The sequence below is a fragment of the Telmatherina bonti genome (assembly GCF_933228915.1).
Source record: "Telmatherina bonti genome assembly, chromosome: 7".
Classification (NCBI taxonomy): domain Eukaryota; kingdom Metazoa; phylum Chordata; class Actinopteri; order Atheriniformes; family Telmatherinidae; genus Telmatherina; species Telmatherina bonti.
In genome coordinates this window covers 25762935-25785106 of record NC_136625.1, presented here as the reverse complement: position 1 = coordinate 25785106, position 22172 = coordinate 25762935, and the positions used below count along the sequence as shown (strand labels likewise).

Below are 22172 nucleotides of genomic sequence, written 5' to 3'. Positions count from 1 at the left end.
GTTCTCTTACGTATATATGTGTATGTGTGCGTGTGTGAGAGTGAGAACTATGTGGCATGAATGCACTCAACATAGAATTTCTGTCAAGATGTCAGCTATCGTTAAGTAATCTTAATATGCAAAGTTAAAGAGAGCTGGGGGAGCTGAACAGAATGTACCACAAGCTCTTACTGACTTCATACTGGAATACTGGCCTAACAACTGTTTGATTTGCTTCTTTTTTTTTTATCCTTTCTTACTTTGAATTGTACGAATTATTGTTTTTGATGTTGAATAAGACTTTTAGATTAGAATGTCCTTCATCTGTGCCTGTACATATGTCTCCTGTTTGATGCTGAGAATTAGCTACATGAAACATTTTGTTTATTTATGCTCCTTTTTTAATCTAGTTTGTACATTGTAAAATAGACCCACTGATGAGATATTGTAAAGAGTGCCATATTGCATTGCAATAAATGCCAAACCATCCATTCATGGAGGTTTTAATTCCATTTAAATAGACGTTTTGGACTGCAATGTACTGCATGTACAATATAGATAGTTATACAAACATATATGTTTGTATAACTATCTATATCCATATCTATATCTATCTTTATCTGTATTTATATCAAAAGCTAGCTAGCTAGCTATATAGATAGCTATAGCTGGACATATAGATCTAGATAGCTAGCTAGCTAGCTAGCTAGCTAGATAGATAGATAGATAGATAGATAGGCAGACTGCTAGTGTATAATTGTGAAAGTTAGACTTAGTTAGAATTACAGGAGAGCACCCTGCTGAAATGCTGCTGGTGGAGTCACACTGTGTGGGGTTTGAGTGTTTGTGAGAGAGTAAGGGGGGTGCAGAGGAAAATGAGTGCGGAGAGCTTGAATTGAAGGGGGGTAAAATTAAGAGTGGGCTGTCACTATGAGTGTCTGGTTCACAGTTTTTGTCGACTAAATTGGGCTGAGTTTGCAGCGCTAACTTGTCGAATCAGCAAACATCTGTCTCCCACCATCAACCACACACACAGACGATTCATAGATAAGTATATAACACACACACAAACACACACACAACACACGTACTCCTCGGGGAGTTGATTGGAGGAAGCCTTTGATATATAGAGTGAGAAGATATGATCTGGTTTCTGGCAACAATGTCAATGTTTTTCCAGCCTAATGAGAGTTGCTTGCAGACACACAAGTGAATGGACGCACACACATACACACACTTACAGCCCCCTGCCTCCCCCTCAGTATTCCAAATAACACACAGCAAATAAAATGCTGATGGTGGTTAATGAGGCAGATGCCTCTGAAGCTAAGACACTCAGAGAAAGAGAGATGGAGTGACAAAGTTGTCTTGCCTCAAGGCAATGAAACAGACAGCTTCTGCCAAATAATGAGACACTGACACCACATTTTGCAGGTAACGATTTGTGGCGATGCATCAATATACTGAACCATTGAACCCTGCTTTAAAAAAATGACAGAATAGCAGCTTTATTATTGAAAAATACCAGCATAAAAAGAGCAACTAAACTCGGAGATAACGGTTTCCCTCTTGACCAAATAATTACTGTCTGTGGTTTGTCTCCAAGCTCGTACCATGAATACATGGATTTTGTTGGTAGCATCACCGGATTGTTTGAAAGAAAAGTTGAATGACACACTCCTGCCTTTTTGACAAATGATGGTGGAATGATTGGTGATTCCCAAAGTTTTCTTCCTGAACTTACCGTAGTTTCAACCAACTACTTTGGTTGAAACAACTTATTTTGTTGGTGTTTCCTTGTTAGATCACCCTTCATCTTGATTCAAATTCTTATGTCATGATTTTGTATCTGTTACATGACAGAGCTTTAATCGACTTTACTCTAACTTTGTATGTGGAAGCTGGAAGGAGATAGCCAGGACAATGTCTTGTGAGAAGGATTTGGATAAATGCATTTTTACAAAAAGCTCCTCCGGGTGATGTCAAGAATGTTCCAGGGCAGTAATCTTTGGTATGAAAATGGCTTGTAAATGGAATATTTACTAAAGTTATTACATGCATTATTTTACATACCGTGGCTTGTGATGAAATCCAAAATATGTGAAAACAGAATGCATTTACAGCAACAAAGCACAGTCTGTAGGTGTTCCGAATTGTTAGAAAAAGGATTTATTGTAGGATAGAAATGGACACAGTTTAGAGCTAAATCCACATGATGCATGATGGTAGAATAAGCAGCAGTCATCTTAACCCTAAAAGACGTTCTTGTTATATTGAGAAGGGCAGATCAAATTGAATCTTTCTGTCTTCGTGTCTCAGTGGGAGGCAATTGTGGGTTTTTGTCCCCAGATTAGGGCGGGTATAGAGCTGGTTAATCCTGCCCGCGTTTCCATGTGGGAGTGGCAGTGGGGTGTCTTTGCTGTGCGGCCAGCCATAATCTAATAGGTGCTAGATTGGGCTTTATACACGGGCATGCTCACTCACACACAGACGGAGGCACACAACACAAGTCTAGATTTGTTTCAGGATTAAAAGCATCACCTCAATAAGTGACATAATGCCACAGGCATTCCCACGGTAAGCCTGATGTGTGTGACGGCTGTGAGTGCTCAGCATGTGTTTGCGTGTGTGGCTGCATTTTCTTGAGGCTGCTGGTGATAAATGCATTGAGAGAAGAAGTGGAAAGAGCACAAGAAAATGAGAAAATACAAAGCCTGTCTACACACTAGAACACACACACAGCTGTGTGTCAGTAACTTCAGAGTTACATTCCACTCATGGATACCTTCTCTGCCTTTAACCTTAAAGCGGGTCTTCACCTTGAAACTGAATGCCTCACATTATAAGTACTTGCCTTTTGTTCCTATAAAGGAGTCACATCCCAACAACATTCTAATACCTGGACAACACACACACTCTCATACACACACACCCACACACACACACACACCACTCAGTCCCACTAGAGAAGCAGCTGCCCAAGCTGGCAGGCCATGTACCTCTCATTATGCTGGCCATTCATTCGTGTCTTGGCTCTCTTTCCCTGCTGCTGCTGCTGGACAGGTAGCATCTGACATACATTAGCCTACTTTTAATGACTTCTGTTGCAGCCATTATCAAATACTTAGGTAGAAACATCCCCAGGGTTGCATTTTGTGCAGTGACATGCAGTTAAAAAAATATTCTCAGTTTTTGCTGGTTCTGCAGTCATAGCAATGTTTTTGCAAGATAAGTCCTTCTTGTTTCTGTGACAGCTCTCTTGGTTCACAGAAGCTCTATTTAATGGCATTTGACTGAAATGTAAAGCAGCTTAAGCTTAACCCAGGAAGTCTATGAGTTACTGTCAGAGGAATGTGACTGGTGTGGCCTTTGAACCTCCCCCATCAGAAAGAGAATACCAGTGTGATAAAGATTAATCCTACAAATGGTTTGCAAACAATATAAAGACTTCCTAGGGATTTCCAGCGTCAACAGCATGCGCTTCAGACCCTATCGCTACTAATTACAGTGTAGTTCTATGTTTTACATTGTGTCTCTTAGATTTAGACTTGAACAAATCCATGTAATATCAAAGGACTCTTGTTAGTTTTTCTGTTGTGATCAGTTTAAGAAGTTTAAGAAATACAGCAGGTCAGCATTATAAACATTTATTACTTTGTATGAGGAAGCTGGCAGGAGATAGCTGGAACAATTCCTTGTGCGAAGGATTTGGATAAATGCATTTTTACAAAAAGGTCCTCTGCATGATGTCAAGAACATTCCAGGGCAGCAATCTACAGTGTGCAAATGGCCTGTGAGATGAGTGTTTATTAAAGTTATTACATGCAATGTTTTACATAAATTAAATCCACAATTTGTTTACATAAGACCCATTTACAACAACAAAACACAGTCTGTAGGTCTTCCAAGTAGTCATAAAAAGGACTTCTTGTAGGATAGAAATGGACACATTTTAAAACTAAATCCACATGATGCATGATTGTAGAATAAGTAGTAACATTTTAACTATGAGTTACTGTCAGAGGAATGTGACTGGTGTGGCCTGTGAACCTTCCCCATCAGAAAGAGAATACCAATGTGATTAAGATTAATCCTACAAATGGTTTGCAAACAATATAAAGACCTCGTCAGGATTTTCAACATGAACAACGGGCGTTTCAGACTCAACTGTATTTCTACTAAGTATAGTCTCCTTCTGTTTTTTTACATTGCATCTTTCAGGTTTAGACTTGAATAAGCCCAGAGAATATAAAAGGACTCTTGTAAGTTTTTCCTGTTACAACCACAGGTTTATGATATAGAGCGTCAGCATTGTAAACATTCATGACTGCACTGAGAGATTTACGCCTTTTGGCTAAAATACAGATACAGATTTTATAGATATTAGTTTGGTATTTAGAAGTTTATCAATATCCACTGTTTTAGTTATTTATTTACCTTTTACTTCCACTGGACACTTGAAATGCTTTGATGAAAATTTTAAAAATGGTTTTAAAAGATTTTTTTCGGTTCAACTCCATGACTTTTTAGTGCATTCATGACTCAATCGTTTTGTTCTCTTGTGTGTGTGTGTTGTTTACATGGCGAGTCTACGTGAAACAACAAGGAAATACGATAAGTATATAGCACTGCCAGTTGATAATATGTTAGCCAACAGACAGATACTACAGTCAAAATGTTGAATGTATTGAGCAACAGCATTAACCAATGTTAGGCCAATACATTCGAACATCCCTGGGCTACATGAATACAAACAAACAGTTCAACTTATCCAATGAAAAAAAAATGTTTGCAGAAGACCACGTATTGTCAATTAGGACATTGTTACTGCATGTCTGGACAGAATTTCATTAAATTTCCAGGAGTCGTTGGAAATGTGAAAAGGAAGAACTGATTTGTTTTTGGTGGTGATCCGGATCACCGTTTGGAACCAGGAATTTTTAAAGGCCTTGGCTGAGGTTTGCGATCTCCGAGTGCTTTTCTAGTTTTTTATTCAGCATGTAAATAACACTGGACCTTTGGGAAAATCATGTAAGTCAGTGTTAAATGACATCCATAAGGCTTAAAATGCATACACCAAATTCATACACTGGGATAACGAGGGGAGTCTAAACAGAAGTTCAAAAAACTGTTTTATTTAAAGTATAAAAAGTTTTGTTTTCTGTTTATATATATATATATATATATATATATATATATATATATATATATATATATATATATATATATATATATATATATATATATATATATACATATATATATGTATATATATATATGTATATGTGTGTGTGTGTGTGTGTGTGTGTGTATATAGTGCATGTGGGACAATTGCTGTGATGTATGCAGAAGTTGTTTGACACAAATGGGTTTCGTTCTTTACTGTTTCTCATCATCTCCTTTAGTAATTCTTGATGCAGCGCCACCTCAGGCAGGGAGTGGAATACATTATTTGAAAGCACTGACTCTTTAGAGTTGTGCAGCGTGAACTCAAACTCAGTCCTGGTGTGAATAGATCCTAGATCTCAGGTCGGACAAGATGTAGCACAAGAAATCCCAGCTACAGAGTCCACAAACAGATAAACCATTAGTAGGCTACTCTCACTATTTAACTAGCTTCTCTGTGTTTAAGGTACTAATTTATGTCATACAATTTCACTATGCTGGCATCTCTGCAGACTTCCATGTTTGATAAATACCCCAAAAACACCAGGCTGGATTTGTTTTCTAATTTACCATTGACTTTGTTAAAACACACAAGCGAGAGATAGACTGAGAAGAATTGGATGGAGGCAAAAGACAATGGCATATTAGGGAAAGTTTTGTCCTTCATCAGTCCTCCATCGCTCTATCCCCCATCTCATTAAGGAAGGATAGATGATCAATAGGGTAGAAGCAGTAGAAGGGGATTAGGATTAGAAATCGATGGCTTTGTTTTCTTCGGTCTGCCAAAGATAAACACTGCCTTAAGACACTGACGACGCAATGGAGAGTCTTTCACATCTTTTCATGTTTGTGTGAGGGGGCACAATATTCCCTGTGTGTGGACAGACAGACATCTGGTAGCAGATTCTCACGCAAAGTTAAAAAGAGAGGCTTCGATCCCCTTCACGAGACGGGGAAATGGGGGGATGGCCTCTTATCTAACTCCGAAGGAATTTTCTACACCAAGATTCAACCAAGCTCCAACGAGGTGGGTGCTGGCATTCTGCAGACTTTTTCTTCAGTAAACCACATCACATATAGAAACTAATGTGTATCTGTGTGTGGGAGATACAGGTTATACAGCACAGATCAGATCAAATCACCTTTTCAAGACTCTGAGAATAGCTGAAGCTGACTGATGAAGCGATAGTATAACATGCTGGCTGAAAAGTAAAGTGATGCTCCCAAAAAACCTGAGTGGGTTGGAAGGAGTGAGGCAAGGCATTCTGGGTAGGTGAGGCTTCACCTCCCACACAGGGTTTCAAAAACATATCCCCTGCTTTGATCTGTCTCTGCATTCTCTCTCTTGCTCCTCTTTCCTTTCTTTCCTTTTCACGTGCAGACAGACACACATACAAACACTCACACACACACACACACACACACCCGCCCTGTTTGTTGTGGCTTTCGCCCCTCTCTCCTTTGAAAGAACAAAGGCATTTGTTTATGTTCCCTGCAGATGAAAGCTCAGCTTTGAGATGACCCATTCACCTCTGGTACAGGTGCTGCCACTCCACAGTTTTCTTTAAATACATTCGCTATAAATGAGAAGTTCATTAATCAGCTTTAGTGGTCATTTGTGTACACCATTTCTCTTTTTTTTTATTAACCTATTTTGTGTGTGTGTGTGTGTGTGTGTGTGTGTGTGTATGTTTATTTTAAATGATAATTAGGATATTATTCTTATTCAAAGTCACAGGTGTCTGATGCTGCATGCAAACAGACAGTGGGAGAGGATGGGAGGGGTGGGGTGAGAGAGGGTTGACAAAGGAAGATATTCATACAGTCTCCAATTCATCTGAAATGCACAAAATTGTGTTGTAAGAGACAACCAGCGCAGCCTCAAACGGATGCAGTGAGGACATGCAAGAAGACACCCTGCAGGGCTGATGGCACCGTTACACCATTGTGTCGCAGCCTGGTTTTCCATGTTGTGCCAAGCAAAGTCAATTTGTGCCATATTTATAAATTAATAAAAATAATAAGACATCATGTAAAGAGAATATAAATATTTCCAAATATTTCCAATAAAAAAAAAAGAAAAAAAAAAGATGGAAACCAGGTTTTCATAGCCACATCTGACAAGGCATACAATGTGCATGTGTGGCTATTTAATGCTCTTGGGAGCATTTACAGCATTAGACAGTGTGTTTGAGGTGACCATTTTCTCTGAAATACCTGCTTAGTTAGATTATAAAAAAGTAATAAGAAGCAAACAGTATTTTGTAGTCCTGCTATACAGAGTGGTGTTTCTGAGAGATGAAGGAAATTCTACATAATTTAGTTGTGATATTTAGTTTTTTGAGATTATAGATTTTATTTTCCTATTGGGCTTAAAGAAATCCAAAAGAAAATGAAATCTGTTAGAATAGAATGGAATAGAATACAATTTTCTTCAATAGAATTACGAAAGTGGAAAATTGTCAATGGCTTATCAACACACCCCCGCAATAAAGTCTTGCATGTTCATTTAAGCACAAATACAAATGTTATAAAAATGCATCCAAAATACCTAAAAGTAAGCACTAAGAGGTAAAAAAGTAAAAGTGCATCAGTTCAAATCAACCACAATGGCTTGGTCACTTTGTTAAGAATGCCAGTGGCATTTGGACTAAAATGCATTTTAAAGGGACCATTAGAGAAAGAACCAAAATTGCTTTCTTGACTTTTGGAGCTCAGACTGACAGGAGAGAGGGTGATCGCTATCTGACAGAATTTTCAGCATTGTCTTTGCCCTTTCAGTATTTTTAGGATATTCTTAACACTTTTCTTTTTTCTTTTTTTTTTTTTTTGGCACTTACGGCTCAAGTGACCACACCAGGCAGGGAGATGAAAAGCTAAAACACTCTGGATATGTGAAATTAAATAAAATAAACTAAACAGTCACATGTTTATCATGATGCAGAAGCATGTTGGCACATGTAACAGTGTGGCACACATTAATGGGTAAAAGTTACAAAACTCTTTAGCAAATAATACTACTATACTTCTGATCAGCACCTCGAAAAAAAAAAACTATGAAAAAGTTTAGAAAGTGCCTCCTTTACTCTTTGATAATTCTTTAGTGAAGTTAAGTTAGCTTCACCTCTGGTGAAGAAATTTCCCCACTGAACATAAACCAGTGGAAAGTTAGGGGGAAAAAAAGTTATTGAGCAAGCTAGACATAGACCAAAATGATTATGTGCACATTTGTGTGTGTGTGCATGTGTGTGTGTGTGTATGTGTGTGTGTGTGTGTGTTTGTGTGTGTGTGTGTGTGTGTGTGTAGGGAGGACAATTTCATTCCAGGCCAATTGGTCAGGTGGCTGCTGATCCTTGTCCATCACACTTTCCATCATGGCCCGACATGGCTGACTTGTCACCATGAGTGACATTCACAACTCTGGCTTATATCTAAAGTACACACATCCTCGGAGCAGCCCATGCACACCTGGGTACAGAGAAGAATACACAACATTTTGTGACCACAACACGTTTTCTCTTGATGAGCGGTCACTAAAAGCACTAATTTTATTTCTAAATGCATTCATAAGGATATATTTATGACAATAATGTATAATTAAATCAAGCAAAGATACAAATATTGTTTAAGATATTGTATACTTGTTAGAGTACAGTTTTGAGAGGAATAAGCCATCCTGAGTGAGGTCATCAAAATTTCAAATGACGTTTATGTGCATTAAAATGTCAGTGCAATATGAAGGGTCAACGTACAACACTTTAAATATGAGCCTCTTCTTTATGGTCCATCAGGAACGCAATAAAAATAATAATGATCTATAGGCAAATCATATTCTGGCATACATTGCGGTGCAGTTTAATTTCATAATGCAACTAAGAGGGATAAATTATTCTAAATAATTTATAGCTCTGTATAATGAAAAAAAAGATGTAGCCGCATTGAGATTGTGCTCTTTTAAAAATCTGTGGTGCCATCTGGTGGGCTAATCTTTACAATCGCAACCAAAAGTAAGAACAGACAAAACTGACTAAAAAAATGAGACAAAAAAAAAAGAGAAATCTATCAGCATCATTTACACAATATAGTCTTTATTTTATTTTTCACAGTGATAGGCTACAAACACTGTTGCCTGCAAACCGGCAGTTTGACGTTAGCACACTGAGTCCAGTAACTGGGTGAAGTGGTGTTTTACAGACACAGAAAGGGAGTCTAATTTTCATCAGTCCTGTTTCATTTGGTGTAACACTCTAAGGAAGATGGTATTCACTGTCTTTTCTTCATAAACTGTATGAAAAAGTAAGAATATTGCATTTTTAGCACATTTTGGGATCAATCTTTTGGTTACAGACTGGGCCAGCTGGGATTTTTTTTCTCACACAGCCAACATGCTTATAGCTGGTTCACACTCACACAGCTTAAAACTATAACACTTTCTGACCATTAAAAAAAAAAACAACAAAAAAACAGGCAGGACAGAAAAGTCTTACATGTGATTTCTGATTACATTTCATGCATGCAAGCACATGCACACACACATCATGTGCATCAGCACATGCAGATCAACCATTTACAAAAATATTTTGATTCATTTTTTCAATATTCTTTTACGATATTTTATACTCTCCTCCAAATATTTGGTATTCTTTCAGATTGAAACATTTTGCGTGTTTGCGCTTCAACATTTTTTCTTTTACTCAGTGCTTACAAGTTATTGGAAAATTCAAAATAAGAAGAAAAAAAAAGATTGATAATGAATCAAGTAAGGCAAACTGAATGAAGCCATTCACTGTCAGATTTGAATTTATCAAGTGGACCACCACACACCACTGGAAGAACAACACTGTGTACACACAGCACACGTAACATTGATCAGTTTTGTTTTTTCCACTGACAACTCAAGACAAAATATCAAAACACGTAGGATTTCACAAGATTTCCGCCACACAGACGTTGATAAAGTGCTAAAAGTAAAATAACACAGGGCTGACACACCCCAAGTTAAAAATGAATGCATGAATAAAATTTGAAGTAGTTACATCTGAGTGAGTGAGAGAAACCAATAACACGTATTGCATAGGCAGGGGAGAAGGTAGTTGTACTAAACTGCTCAGACAGCTGCCTCCCAACGCTGGGTAGGTGTTGCAGACGGATGAATAGACTGACATCTGGTTACTTAAGAAATTATTCAAACTTCACTTGAATATATCCTTCAATATTTGCGGTGTTAGTTATATTAAGGTTCAAATGTTAGACATCAGATTATCCTGCTGATGACAGATCCAGCAAAACAGGCTTTTTTTTTTTTTTTTAAATAAAAATAAAAAAAACATCTCCAACATCTTTCACAGTGCCATGTAGCTCAATTATACCAAATAATTTCTATTCTATTTCTGCATGATCAGATTGTCAAAAAACGAAGGTACTGCTTTTTAAGAATTTGTTGATAATTTCATTTGTACATTCATCTGAATGTGTCAAAACACTTCATGGCACACTTACACTTAAATGCATCATTCGCTCTGTCAGTCTTTGTTGCTGTAAGAAAAACAAGCTCCCGCATGCAGCTGAAGCAGCCAGCAGAAATCTTCAGTATCCTGGTTTAAAACGTCACAGATTTAGTCTGTGGAGACAGCCTCTGGCTCCACCTATCATTGCTGTCTCTCCTGTGACTTACTGAAAGATAAAGGAAGAAAGAAACTTGTCAGACAACAGTACAAGAACAGCAAAAAATAACATAAAATCCACTCATCTCTTTCTGTCAGTTTAACTTAAATCATGAATGAACTGTTCACCCACTGTTTCACTCTCCCCATCTGAGCCTTGTCTGGACTCTGAGCTGCCACGTAAAGGAGAGTACACCCAGCTCCGGTCCTCCTGAGTCTGAAATATCAAAAGCAGCCAGCAGAGGGCAGCAAAAGAGAAGAGGAGAGGACAGAAGAGACACCTGTAACAGATAAACCTACAACATTTCACATATATGACACATTTTAAAGCTGCACTTCCCTCCGTTTCTTCCCATTCTCTTTGTTCGATTGTAAATAATGAACTTGAAACTCGGAAGTGCAGCTTTAATTATCACATTTTGAATATAAAAAAAAAAACGTTTTCAATCAAGCGAAGGACAGACAACATTAATCAGCTTTTCAGCAACAGGGCAGAAACCTGATGGATAGTGGAAAAAACACAGCCAATACAGACTACATCTGACAAACTACACAGCCAAGATCCGGCACATTTAAATGACTCCTAAGTGGTCACATAAAAAATACTGATGATGGAACTTCAGAAGAAGCAGTTTTTATATGCAGGGCCTTCTTCTGCAGACCTCAGCAGTAAATAACTCATGTGAGATGGATTATAGTGTTATTAAGTTTTTCTGAAGATCCATAAGTAGCGCTGCTGATGAAAGCTGCAGGGGAACAGCTGCCAGCAATGCAACGTCTCCCACTATTTCAGATGACTCTAAAGCTACACTATTTACCTTGCTGGTAACTTACATTGTAACTTGAGCTAGAATTAAGCTTACGACGGCCGAGAACCGGAGAGTACACCCAATATCTGCCATCTGCATACTGACGGTTGGACACACACACAGATAAACACACAGGTACACACATGAAAATGACACAAAGTGAATGGATTCTTATTCAACACATTGGTAAAGAAAAATGAAAGGAGTGGAAAATGGAGAATTAATGTAATGGTGTAGAAAAAAAAAAACTAAAAGATGAAAAGCTGATAGATGGACGGTGACAAGACAAGCAGAGACAAACTGACTGAAACACTTCATGCTGTGCAAGAGTGACAACCTGTGTTTTTTCTGATGCACTCATAAGCAGTAACTATAAGTGATGGAAGGCACATGCCTCAGAAAAAAGTATTTTAGGCAGCAAGAGCAGCTTGCTTGGTGCGTGCACACTGCAACACACGCAGCCCTCCTCACCATCATAATTCTACCACGCTGTCCTGACTGGGCCACTGCAAAAGACCCAGCAGATCAAAGAGAAACACAAAGCAAGTCATCTTTACTGACTAGGAACTCTGTTTGGTTTTATTTCCAATTAATTAGTTATGTTTGAATATTGTCAATAAAAAAAAAAGACTGGATGGATAAAAAAAAGAAACTTACAAAGTAAATGTCAGAAACCTGCACCTCCCCTTCCAATGAGTTGTGGCTGCTGGACACGGAAAGCTGGTTGCGTGTCATACGTGGTGCCTGCTGGGGAACCTGCGGGCTTGCAGGAGCAGAGGAGGGAGGTGTGGATGGGAGTTGGTGAGAGGGGCTCTGGCTGGTGGACTGGGAGGATGCAGGGCAGATTGGGGTAAATGCTGAGGCAGGATGGAGGGTACAATTGTTTGGGTTTGAACTACCGGGTGTAGACGGCGCTCCCGAATGAGAGACTACAGAAGGAAGGGTGAAAGACTGAGCAGCTGTGGAAGAGGCGAGCGGTTTGGTGGATGGTGTGATGGATGAAGAAAGAGTGGAGGATGACTGGGCAGCACTATCAGCAGCGGAGGAGGATGATACAAAGGAAGGAGGAAGGGTAGAGGAGGAGTGTGCAGAGGAAGAGGCAGCTACACGAGTCTGATGATCAGGTGGTTGTTGGTTCGTAGAGCTCATTTCTGTCATCTGCGTTAGCTCTGTGGTCTGGGGGATTTTGCTGGATGAAGAAAGGAGAACACTGTAACACAACGACACTTATATATGTACATCTCTCTAATGTTTTTATCCTGTTCGTGTGTGTACCTAAGCTCCACTTCAACAGTTATGGTGTCCTGTCGTTCACCGTGAACCTCAACCACTTCTTTTTGTGACCTGGGGGCACACAAGAAACACAAGGTGTGAAAAACACACATGGCAACAGCACAGTAGGGTGACTGATCTGGTCAGGATATGGCATAAGATTACACACAAATAAAATCAGCGTTACCTGGCCACATTTGGTGAATGCATCGGTCTTCTGTAGCGTGGATGCTCTGGTGTGTCGAATGGGGTCGTAGGTAAGGAGTTGTTAGACGAGAGAGTGGTGGCAATAGATGCTGTCGTCGCATCTTCGAATGAAGGAGGCGTGCAAGGTGGCTCTCTCCCTGAGAGAGATGATTAAGATCATGAGTCATGTTCAACAGCAATGAAAATATCCAGGTTTGATAGGTAAATCACCATTTAATTTATTTTGGACAGGTTGAATAAAATGATTGCATGGTGTTTTTTTTCCAATCATGTCTGTTCCACAGGTGAGTAAATATTTTATTTTGTGTTATTAATTGGGTGCGATGGGTTGCGATGAGGATTTTAAGCAATATAGGAAAAATGCTCCTGGAAGGTATTTCCTATCCTACCTTCAAACTGAACTGTAGTGTTAATAATTCAGTCTTCTTTAGGATACTTTTCTAGTAAACATTGTTTTGATGTCCTTGTTGTCCACATCTGACAATAAACATCTAAATATCTATTTTTGACTTGTCAGTTTTTTCCTCTTTTCTGTTCTGTACTTCTTTTTTTTTTAATTATTGCAACTCCACAGTGATCAATAAAGATTTCCTTTCTTTCACTTTATCCACACAGAAACTGTTTAATTTAAACTAGAATTAAAGTAGATGGTGAGGCTCCCCAGGTTTGGAGACATGGTGGATTAGTGGAAATAATAAGGAAATATTTGTACACTTCCAGAGGGGATCTCTACATTAGTATAATTGATATTTATTTTAAATGCAGAAAACATCTCACCATTGTCTTCCAGCATGGGGAAGTTGCGAGCTCCTCTTAGGTTTTCCAAGTTGTCCAAGTTTTCCTGTCTTTCATCACTCAGTGAGGGACGCTGGCTTGAACTGGCTCCAGCACTGGACTTGGACATGGAGAGAGCACCTCGGCCTCTCTTTGAGGGAGAAGATCTTAACGCTGTGAAATGACAAAATGGTTTACTTGTACACCTTCCCAGAAAGTCAGACCTTCAGACTACTAATTTAAAGCAAAAAAAAAACAAAAACAAAACAAAACTCACAGCTGCTCTTCTTAAAGACAACTGTGCTGCAGAATCTGTAGAACCTCTCAGCATAGAAACCAGGTCTGTGAACAGACACTGTGTCCTGTGGTGGGGTGGAAACAGCCATTACAAAATAACCTGATTGTTATAACAACGTTGCTGAGGTGGAAAACTAGGACAATGAGAGGACTTTAATCAGTTTGCAGGTTTAAAATGGCTGGTTTGGATTAAATAAAGGCAATTACAAAATATTAATATGAAAACTACTCACTCCATCGTGTATGAGAGATTTCCAAGAGTGCTCCAGTTTCTTAATCAGTCTGTCAGAAAATACAGTTTTATTCAGTTAGAATAAACCTGAAGTTAACTGGAAACTAAGTATTTTACCAAGTTGGATGAATGGATGAGAAAATCACAAAATGGTACAGTTACTCACACTACTATAATGGATGCTACTGTGTCTGGGCACATTTCAATGCTTCAGAAATGTTTTTTAAATCCTCCCCTAGATATTCATTCATTCATTCTCCTAACCACTTAGTTCAATGAAGGTTTGTGGGGAAGCTGGAGCCTATCCCAGCAGTCTTTGGGCGAAAGGAAGGGTACACCCTGGACAGCTTGCCAGTCCATCGCAGGGCCACACAGACACACAACCATGCTCACACTCACTTTAGGGCAATTTAGAGTAACATGCATGTCTTTGGATGGTGGGAGGAAGGGTGTACATGGAAACTCCACACAGAAAGACCACTGTCAAAACCTCACCCCCCAGCCGAGGATCGAACCAGGGACATTCTTACTGTGAGGCCACCGTGCTAACCACTATGCCACCATGCAGCCTCCCTCCCTGGATATGTATTATTCAAATTTGCCACCAGAATGTGTGAATAATATTAATAGTATTAAGAAGAAGAAGAGGAAGAGGAAGAACAAGAAGATTTAGTGCCTTTCAAGGCACCCACCCAACCTGTAGGACTGTAGAATGTCAATAATTCCAATGAACAGCAGGAGGCGTTCTCCTTTCCCACTCACAGCTGGAATCCCACCCATCCTAGACAGGGAAGAAACGTTAGCATCATGTGTGGATTTGATAGAGAAGTAGAAAAACATCAGCTTTGGTGACATACGTGTCGTCATGGTCGAGTGTGTCCCTGCAAGTGGATCCCCCCTGGATTGACTCCATTGCAGTGGAATATAAGGCTCTTTGGCCTGCTGGCTTCTTCTCATCTCCACCTCCAACAGGTGAGCCCTGGGACTGTTGGTCTTTCTCTGCAAGGGTCTTATTGTGGATGCCAAGTAGTAAACTGTAGTCCATAATCTTAAAACTCTCCAGAACCTGACATAAAGCAAAAAAGATATTTTATTGTTTTGTAAAATAAAAAAAAAAAAAAATCGAAGTGTTTTTCTACTTTCACTCAAAAACTGTTCATATTCATGTCTCACCAAGCAGTCTCTTTGTAGTGTTTTGACCAAAGCACTGAATGTGTCGTGATCCAGAATCAGACCCTCCGGAACATCACTCAGAAAATCCAGGTCTTTAAAAGTGGGTTTGGATTTCTCTCTTTCCTTCTTGGAAGCTCGCCTCTTGTATGTTGAGCCCTTCAAATCGAACTTAAGGTGCATGCGTACCGACCGCGGTAAAATATTGTTCATCACAACAATTCTGATGTTTTTGCCTCCACATTGGACACAATACAGGCCAAAGAACTTTGGCAGCAGAGTGCGAGGGTTCTGGTTCAAGTTCTAGATAAGTGTTTGAGAAAACAGAAGAGAAAAGGAGAAAACGCCACAATTATTAGAATTAGAAAATATCTGGCGTGCCCTCCATGTGTTCCCAGTAGCATGCACCTGCCAGACAGCGTGACTTATCCACAGGCTTCAGTAGAAACCCGCGCTGCAGTGAGCATGCTTAAACCATTAGGAAATAAGCAGCATGGGTTTCTGCTCTTACCTATGACAAAGCCAACCACTGACGTCAGAGCTGACAGGGGGCCAACACCAGGAGGTTGGATAAAGAGGATAAAGATGACTGGAAGTTTCTGTTGCCGTGCTACTGCTACGCATGTGCAAAGCTTCACAAACACCCACATCCAAATACAAAAGATCTGTCACACTGATTTTTTTTTTTTAGTCAGTGGTAATTTCTTTTCTTTCACAAAAGCATAATGGTCATTTTGGGAGTATTTACCTTCATAATAAACAACATAAGCAGACAATGTAAAATGCTTATAACTTATTTGTCTTACCATGTAGTATCCAGGGAGCAGTTTCTGCAGAAACTCGGCCTCTTTGTGCTGGACGGTTTTGATGATGAACTCGTCATCCCGCGTTACATAGAATATGGAGCCACTAGCTCCTGGATTCGTCAGCTCAATCAGAGGCTCATTGCACAGAGAATACTAGACGGAGACACGAAGGACAAACAGATTAGAATTTAAACCTGGTGTCTTCTTTCAAGTATCACAATGAGATTCGCAATCTCTCCAAGGGTGCAGATTAGTCTGCTTTTCTTCTGTCCAAAAACTCTCAACTATTTGGACTAAATATGCTGTGCATCTAAATAATTTTGTTCCAATACTTGTTTTAACCAAAGTTCATTTCTTTACACTTTACTGAATGCATCCCTTCCTTATCACATAGACATTTCCCCTGCACTAAAGCCCTCATATTTACTTAAAAATCCTACATTATACATATTGTTTGTTTTGAAGCTTGAGACTTTAGATGGAAACTAAGTAATGGGCTCTTTGTGTATAATTTATTTGTCTTTAAAAAGTAATTACCATTTTTAGTTAAATATTTTCTTAAAAAATTATGCCCACACTCCTCTAATAAAAAAAACAAACAAACAAAATGAAACAAAACATGCTAACACAAACGCAAATGATGCTAGCCGTCTGCAGCCACTAGTTGAAAATAAAAACAAACAGGGATTTGCTCTTCTAATCTCCCTTTAGCGCAGGTAGTGTGAGCTTACATGTGCTGTCAAGTACACTGTAAGTCAGTGCAAGTGTGCAGGCGTGTGTACATGCATGGTACTCAAGGCCAGCACTGTCTGTGTGTTTGGATATGTGCAGGCTTTCATTCATGCACTAGAAAACCTGATGTCCATCCACAGGGTTCTTTTATCAACATTATCACATGAAAGCTGCCAAACAGACCCGAACACACACAATTTATATGATTAGTCCTATTGTAAGTTAAGTTGAATAATCTACAGTCATATAAAATTGAATTAAACAGATTTTTTTTCCATGTCACTGAACAGACAGAGTTTTGCCAGGTACATCTGTGTGAAGTAAAAGTACCTTTCTCTGATAATGTGCCTGTTCTTGTCAAGTCACAGTTGCACTGTCTGCAAACCATTACATCTATCAGCTTTTAAATCCAAATGATAAAATACTTACAATATGTCAATTTTCAGTTCATCATGATTGCTTTTACTGTTAAAAAGGTTAAAGCATTCTGCTTTTGTCAGTGCAATTTTTTTTTTTTTTTTTTTTTTTTTTTTTTTTTAACATTTATGTCTTTTCACAGCAGGTTTTGGCCAGTTTTATACCATTTCACCAGATAATAGGATGCCACTTAAAATGCAAAGTACTGGATAAGACATGTAGATGGATTGATTATATGATAAGTCATCATAGAAAATGAATATCTCACCAGGTAGTCATCTGGCCGGATCCCAAAAAGCTCTCTAAAGTACCGGAAGGCTACAGGGGCATAGGTTTTAAACCTGAAGTCTGGGTAGTGGTGGGCTGGAGTCAGGTTACTACCTTCGCTGCAATGAACAACATAGATGGTAAAAAAGAGAGTAAAATAAGATTGAAGGTGACACTAAATACTTATAACACGTCCACTCCTTTCAACCCACCTGGGGAAGAAGATACTTTCAACCACATAGAAGTCTTGCATGAGGACATCTCGCTCAGGCTTGGAACTGAGGTTGCCCACAGTATATCCAATCCCCAACTGAATGGCCCCTTTCAAGGCAGAGGAAGTAGTCTGGAGGCGGTAACAGAGACAAGAGCAACAAAGTAAGATGCAGCCTGGAAGAAACCTTGGAAAGAGCAACTCTACTTCACTGACAGTCAAGTTACCAAAAGACAAAGACGCTTACTTTTTTGTATGTTGTCTCTCCAGACGCATCAACTCTCCTGTGGCCAATCTTCTTCTCACGAGCTGGGTCTGCTCCAAATGGGGACGGCATCTAACAAGAAAATAAGAGGGGAAAAGTGTGTATGATATGAAATGATGTAGATACTGGAAATACAATACAACTGAGGCACCTAAGGTTTTCTTGGATTGACTTAGCATCAAGAAAACTATTAAAAGAAAGGTTTAATGGGGGAAAAGAAAAAATTTAGTGACAGATGAGAGGTGTATCGTGTGATTTGGCATCTCACCTCTGTTATTTGAGCCCTCTTGGCTGAATCTGGGGACAAAGACAGAGGAGGATTAAGAGGTGCCTAAATCATTACATTATTTATTTACCCTTATTTGTGATTTAGCAAGGTACGGTGGCTGTGACATTGTACTCACACAGTTGCTTCAGTTACCCAAACAAATGAAAACCACAATGTAGATGGATTGCACACTTTTATCTACGGCTCATTTGGTGGTAATCACCAACAAATAAGACTGGTTTCCAAGAAACACAAAATGATTGCTTCAATGACTAATGAGGCAGGAGGACTTTTTCTTCAGGTGTGCTACTTCTTGCTTTATGAGCCTGCAGTCTTTATCAACATTGAAGAAACTACATGGATTATGAGGACTGTATGAGACAATTAACTCAAACCCTGATCAGAGAATATGTTTAAACTGGGAAGGTTTAGTCTTCAGATTGCCAAAGCTGGATGGGGCAACGCTATAATATTAAGTCAAAAGACCAGGATGCTTTTAATTACATTTATTAACGTGTCTAAAATAGAAAAGCGATGGTATGCAGTGTATTGTACTTAATGTAACTAAAGCTTATTAAGCAACTTCCATTAATCTTGCTCCTAAATAAATGGTGGTTAACTCACCAAGCAGAAGAGTGCAATGCCTACAGGTTACCAGCTGTTATATGATCCAGAAAGAAAATAAGCAAGAATGCAGCGAAGTATATTAAAGCAAACTCTGAACTTCAGCAGAGAGACTTTCACAGTGCAAAGACTGGTGTTGTCTATTCCTGGATCAGGCAAGGTAAAAACTCTATTGGATTGACTTCCTCCCTAATCTGAGAACTGCCATTGGCTGAGGACTCCAGTTCACATCAACAACCAATCACACACAAGGATTAGGAAGAATTTCCCCAACTGACATGATGGACACAACTAGACTGCAACTGTATTTGTGTAAGAGGCCAAGAAGGAAGTGAAAGAGAAAAGGGGCATCTCTCTTTAATTCATAACTCTTAAAACAACATCATTTACAACATTGTCTTACCAACTTTTGGGTTATGAGAGTGAAGATTAGGAAAGTGCTGCTAACAGGACTGGGAGGATGAATCTTTAAGCCCTGTTAAATAACACTGCAGACACTGTAGCATATGGTGTTGCCACACATGAACACAATAACAGCTTAGATACAAAAAAAAAAAAAAAAAAAAAAAAAAAAAAGACATCTTTATAGTAGCGCAAACAAATGACAACATTAAAACAAACTTTATTGTCAACAAATCCCAACCATATGGTATATTTGATATTTTAAGTCACGACAGGTCAGTGAGACGGTCCTGTGGATACAAGCCTGACTCTTAACAAAACGTGCCCTTGCAATCTGGCACACTATTGCTTTGAGTCAAATGGCAACATCAGCTTCATGGACATTGGAATGTTTTCTTTTTCCAGCTCCAGGTTACACGTCTACAGACAAATATTTAATTTGTTTCATCATATAAACACAAAGCAAAGATGGTTTTGGAAAGGTCAGCTTTTGAAGTTATTTATATTTAAAATGCACAGAAATGTACGTTTTAAGAGGTTTCAGTGGGAATTATTTTTTAGAATAATGGACAGGTTATGGTGCTCTTTTCTTTTTGCACTTCATTTGAGTGTGTTTTCCTAAATCCACACATATCAAAGACTTCTTTTTTTCTTTTTTACATCTTTTGTGAATAAAATCAGCCTTTTCTATCTCGATTATTTTGACATTATATTAAATATGCAGATCAAACAATGGGTTGATTTTTTATGTTTCTTAAGCAGGGTAGTATAAACCAAATTTCAAGGCAATCAAATTGACATTTCATTTTCAATTGTGTGTGAGCAATAGAACTGATGTCACAGGATCACCGCCGATATTAAGACTTACAAGTTATGTTTGAATCATTTTTAATAAAAATCCACTCAGGACACAATGGGTTGCTGTTATCTGGATCAAACAAACCAATATTGCCTTCTCTAAAAACTCAACAGGTTAAAGGGAAAATGCAGAAAAATATTTCAATCTAGCTTGCATTAAAAAATAAATTTTAAAAAAAGCCCTAATAAAACAGACCAAATTTTCGTGACCCATTTCAATCAGTGACTTGAATTAAATAAATACCTCCTGACTGATCAGGATGCAGACACCTATAACCTACAGATTAACACTGGAACAATGAGTAGCAGCGTGGGACAGGCACAAACACAGTCTCGGTGGGATTAGGGTCATGCCAGAATAATGTGTCACTGAGCGATAAGTAACAAACAGGAGAAAGTCATCACAATATTTTATGAGCATTTGTTAAAAAAACATAAAAAGTTTGAATGTGTTGCAGAGCTGAAACACAAAGCAAATCTTCCCATTCGAAAAGCTCACTTCAATAATCGTGCAATGGCATGTTTTTGTTTTTTTTTAAGAGAAGTGTGCCATGAGGCCTGTGTGTGTGTGTGTGTCATAGTAAAGAGGATTAAATCTTTCTCTTATCAACTGAGAAAATGGCGGCCTGTTGCTATGACATTAATATTGACACTAAACATAGAGGTAGACTTTTATTCCTCAGAGCGCTCTGCATGAATATATAATCTGTTAAACTAAATCATCTGTGCACAAACATCTAACATGATGACCAGATGAGCACTTGTTGGACTTGCTGAACTAATGACCACATCTGGTTTCTTTTTGCAACATTTCATATGCAGTTCTTATCTACAGGAGATTAGTGTGTGATTTATGTTAGAATTTCATATCTTATTATATAAGGCACTCTTTAGATTCACATAGAAATAGCATATGAGAGGTGGGATGAATTGTGATGACAGATTGGGTATGTTTAATAGTGGCTATCACACCATGTGCAGGTGTCATAACACAGGTGTAACTAGCCACTGGTTATATACACTTAACTACACTCACAGTTAAACAGCAGTTCTACATTTATGCATGTCATCTTAAAAGGCCATGAGTCCACTTTCCTAATGTGCAACTGGTTTTTGTGCCAGCCTGCAGCGAGATACTGACATTTGCAACAGAGCAGCAGTGACTTGAATCTTGACACTGTTATCTAATCTTGCCATTTATTATTCATTTACATAGCCAAATGGCTATACCCCTGTATTATCGGCTGTTTTTGTGGGAAACATTTACATTTCTGGGTTAAACTGCCTAAATAGCTAACAGTCTCATATGGCGCAACAGCCGATAAGGATGTTGCCCACATGTGTCCTGTACCCCTGAGTACCGCACCTGTTTTGAATAATCACAAAATAAAAGAAAAAGCTGACCATTTAAAAACAAACAAAAAAAAAATGGAAAGAAATAAAAGAAAAGACAGAATAAGAAGACGACATACGAACCGGTGTCCTCAGAGTCAAGTTGAAGGCAGAGACCAGCGGCCGCTGCCTCGCTCGTGCTCCCGTCATCCTCGGCTTCCGCAGCCCCCCGGTCCATCTCCAGGATGGCTCCTACCGACGACGGCCAGCCCCGTTTTCTACTCAACTGGAAACCAGACGCTGCAGCACAAGTCTAAAGAGGATGCCGACATTCCACCTTTAATTGGTGTTTACCCCATAAGGCAACCTCACTTCGTGAATGTGCGTTTGTCGCCGTCTTTTCGCAGCGACGCTGTTTTCC

At 38.9% G+C, this 22172-nt stretch overlaps 1 protein-coding gene across 1 annotated transcript; it reads right to left on the bottom strand.

The window, feature by feature from the left end:
- Positions 1–10744: 10744 nt before the first annotated feature.
- On the bottom strand, positions 10745–21989 carry LOC306758502 (phosphatidylinositol 4-phosphate 5-kinase type-1 gamma-like; the record flags this gene model as incomplete). Its single annotated transcript, XM_079243829.1, has 18 exons — positions 10745–10818; positions 10938–11025; positions 11643–11717; positions 12275–12806; positions 12893–12961; positions 13077–13233; positions 13874–14044; positions 14148–14232; positions 14401–14449; positions 15097–15180; positions 15257–15465; positions 15573–15872; positions 16376–16528; positions 17793–17910; positions 18004–18134; positions 18250–18339; positions 18536–18564; positions 21896–21989. The coding sequence occupies 18 exons, from the start codon at positions 21987–21989 to the stop codon at positions 10745–10747; spliced, it is 2508 nt and encodes an 835-aa protein (XP_079099955.1).
- Positions 21990–22172: the final 183 nt, after the last annotated feature.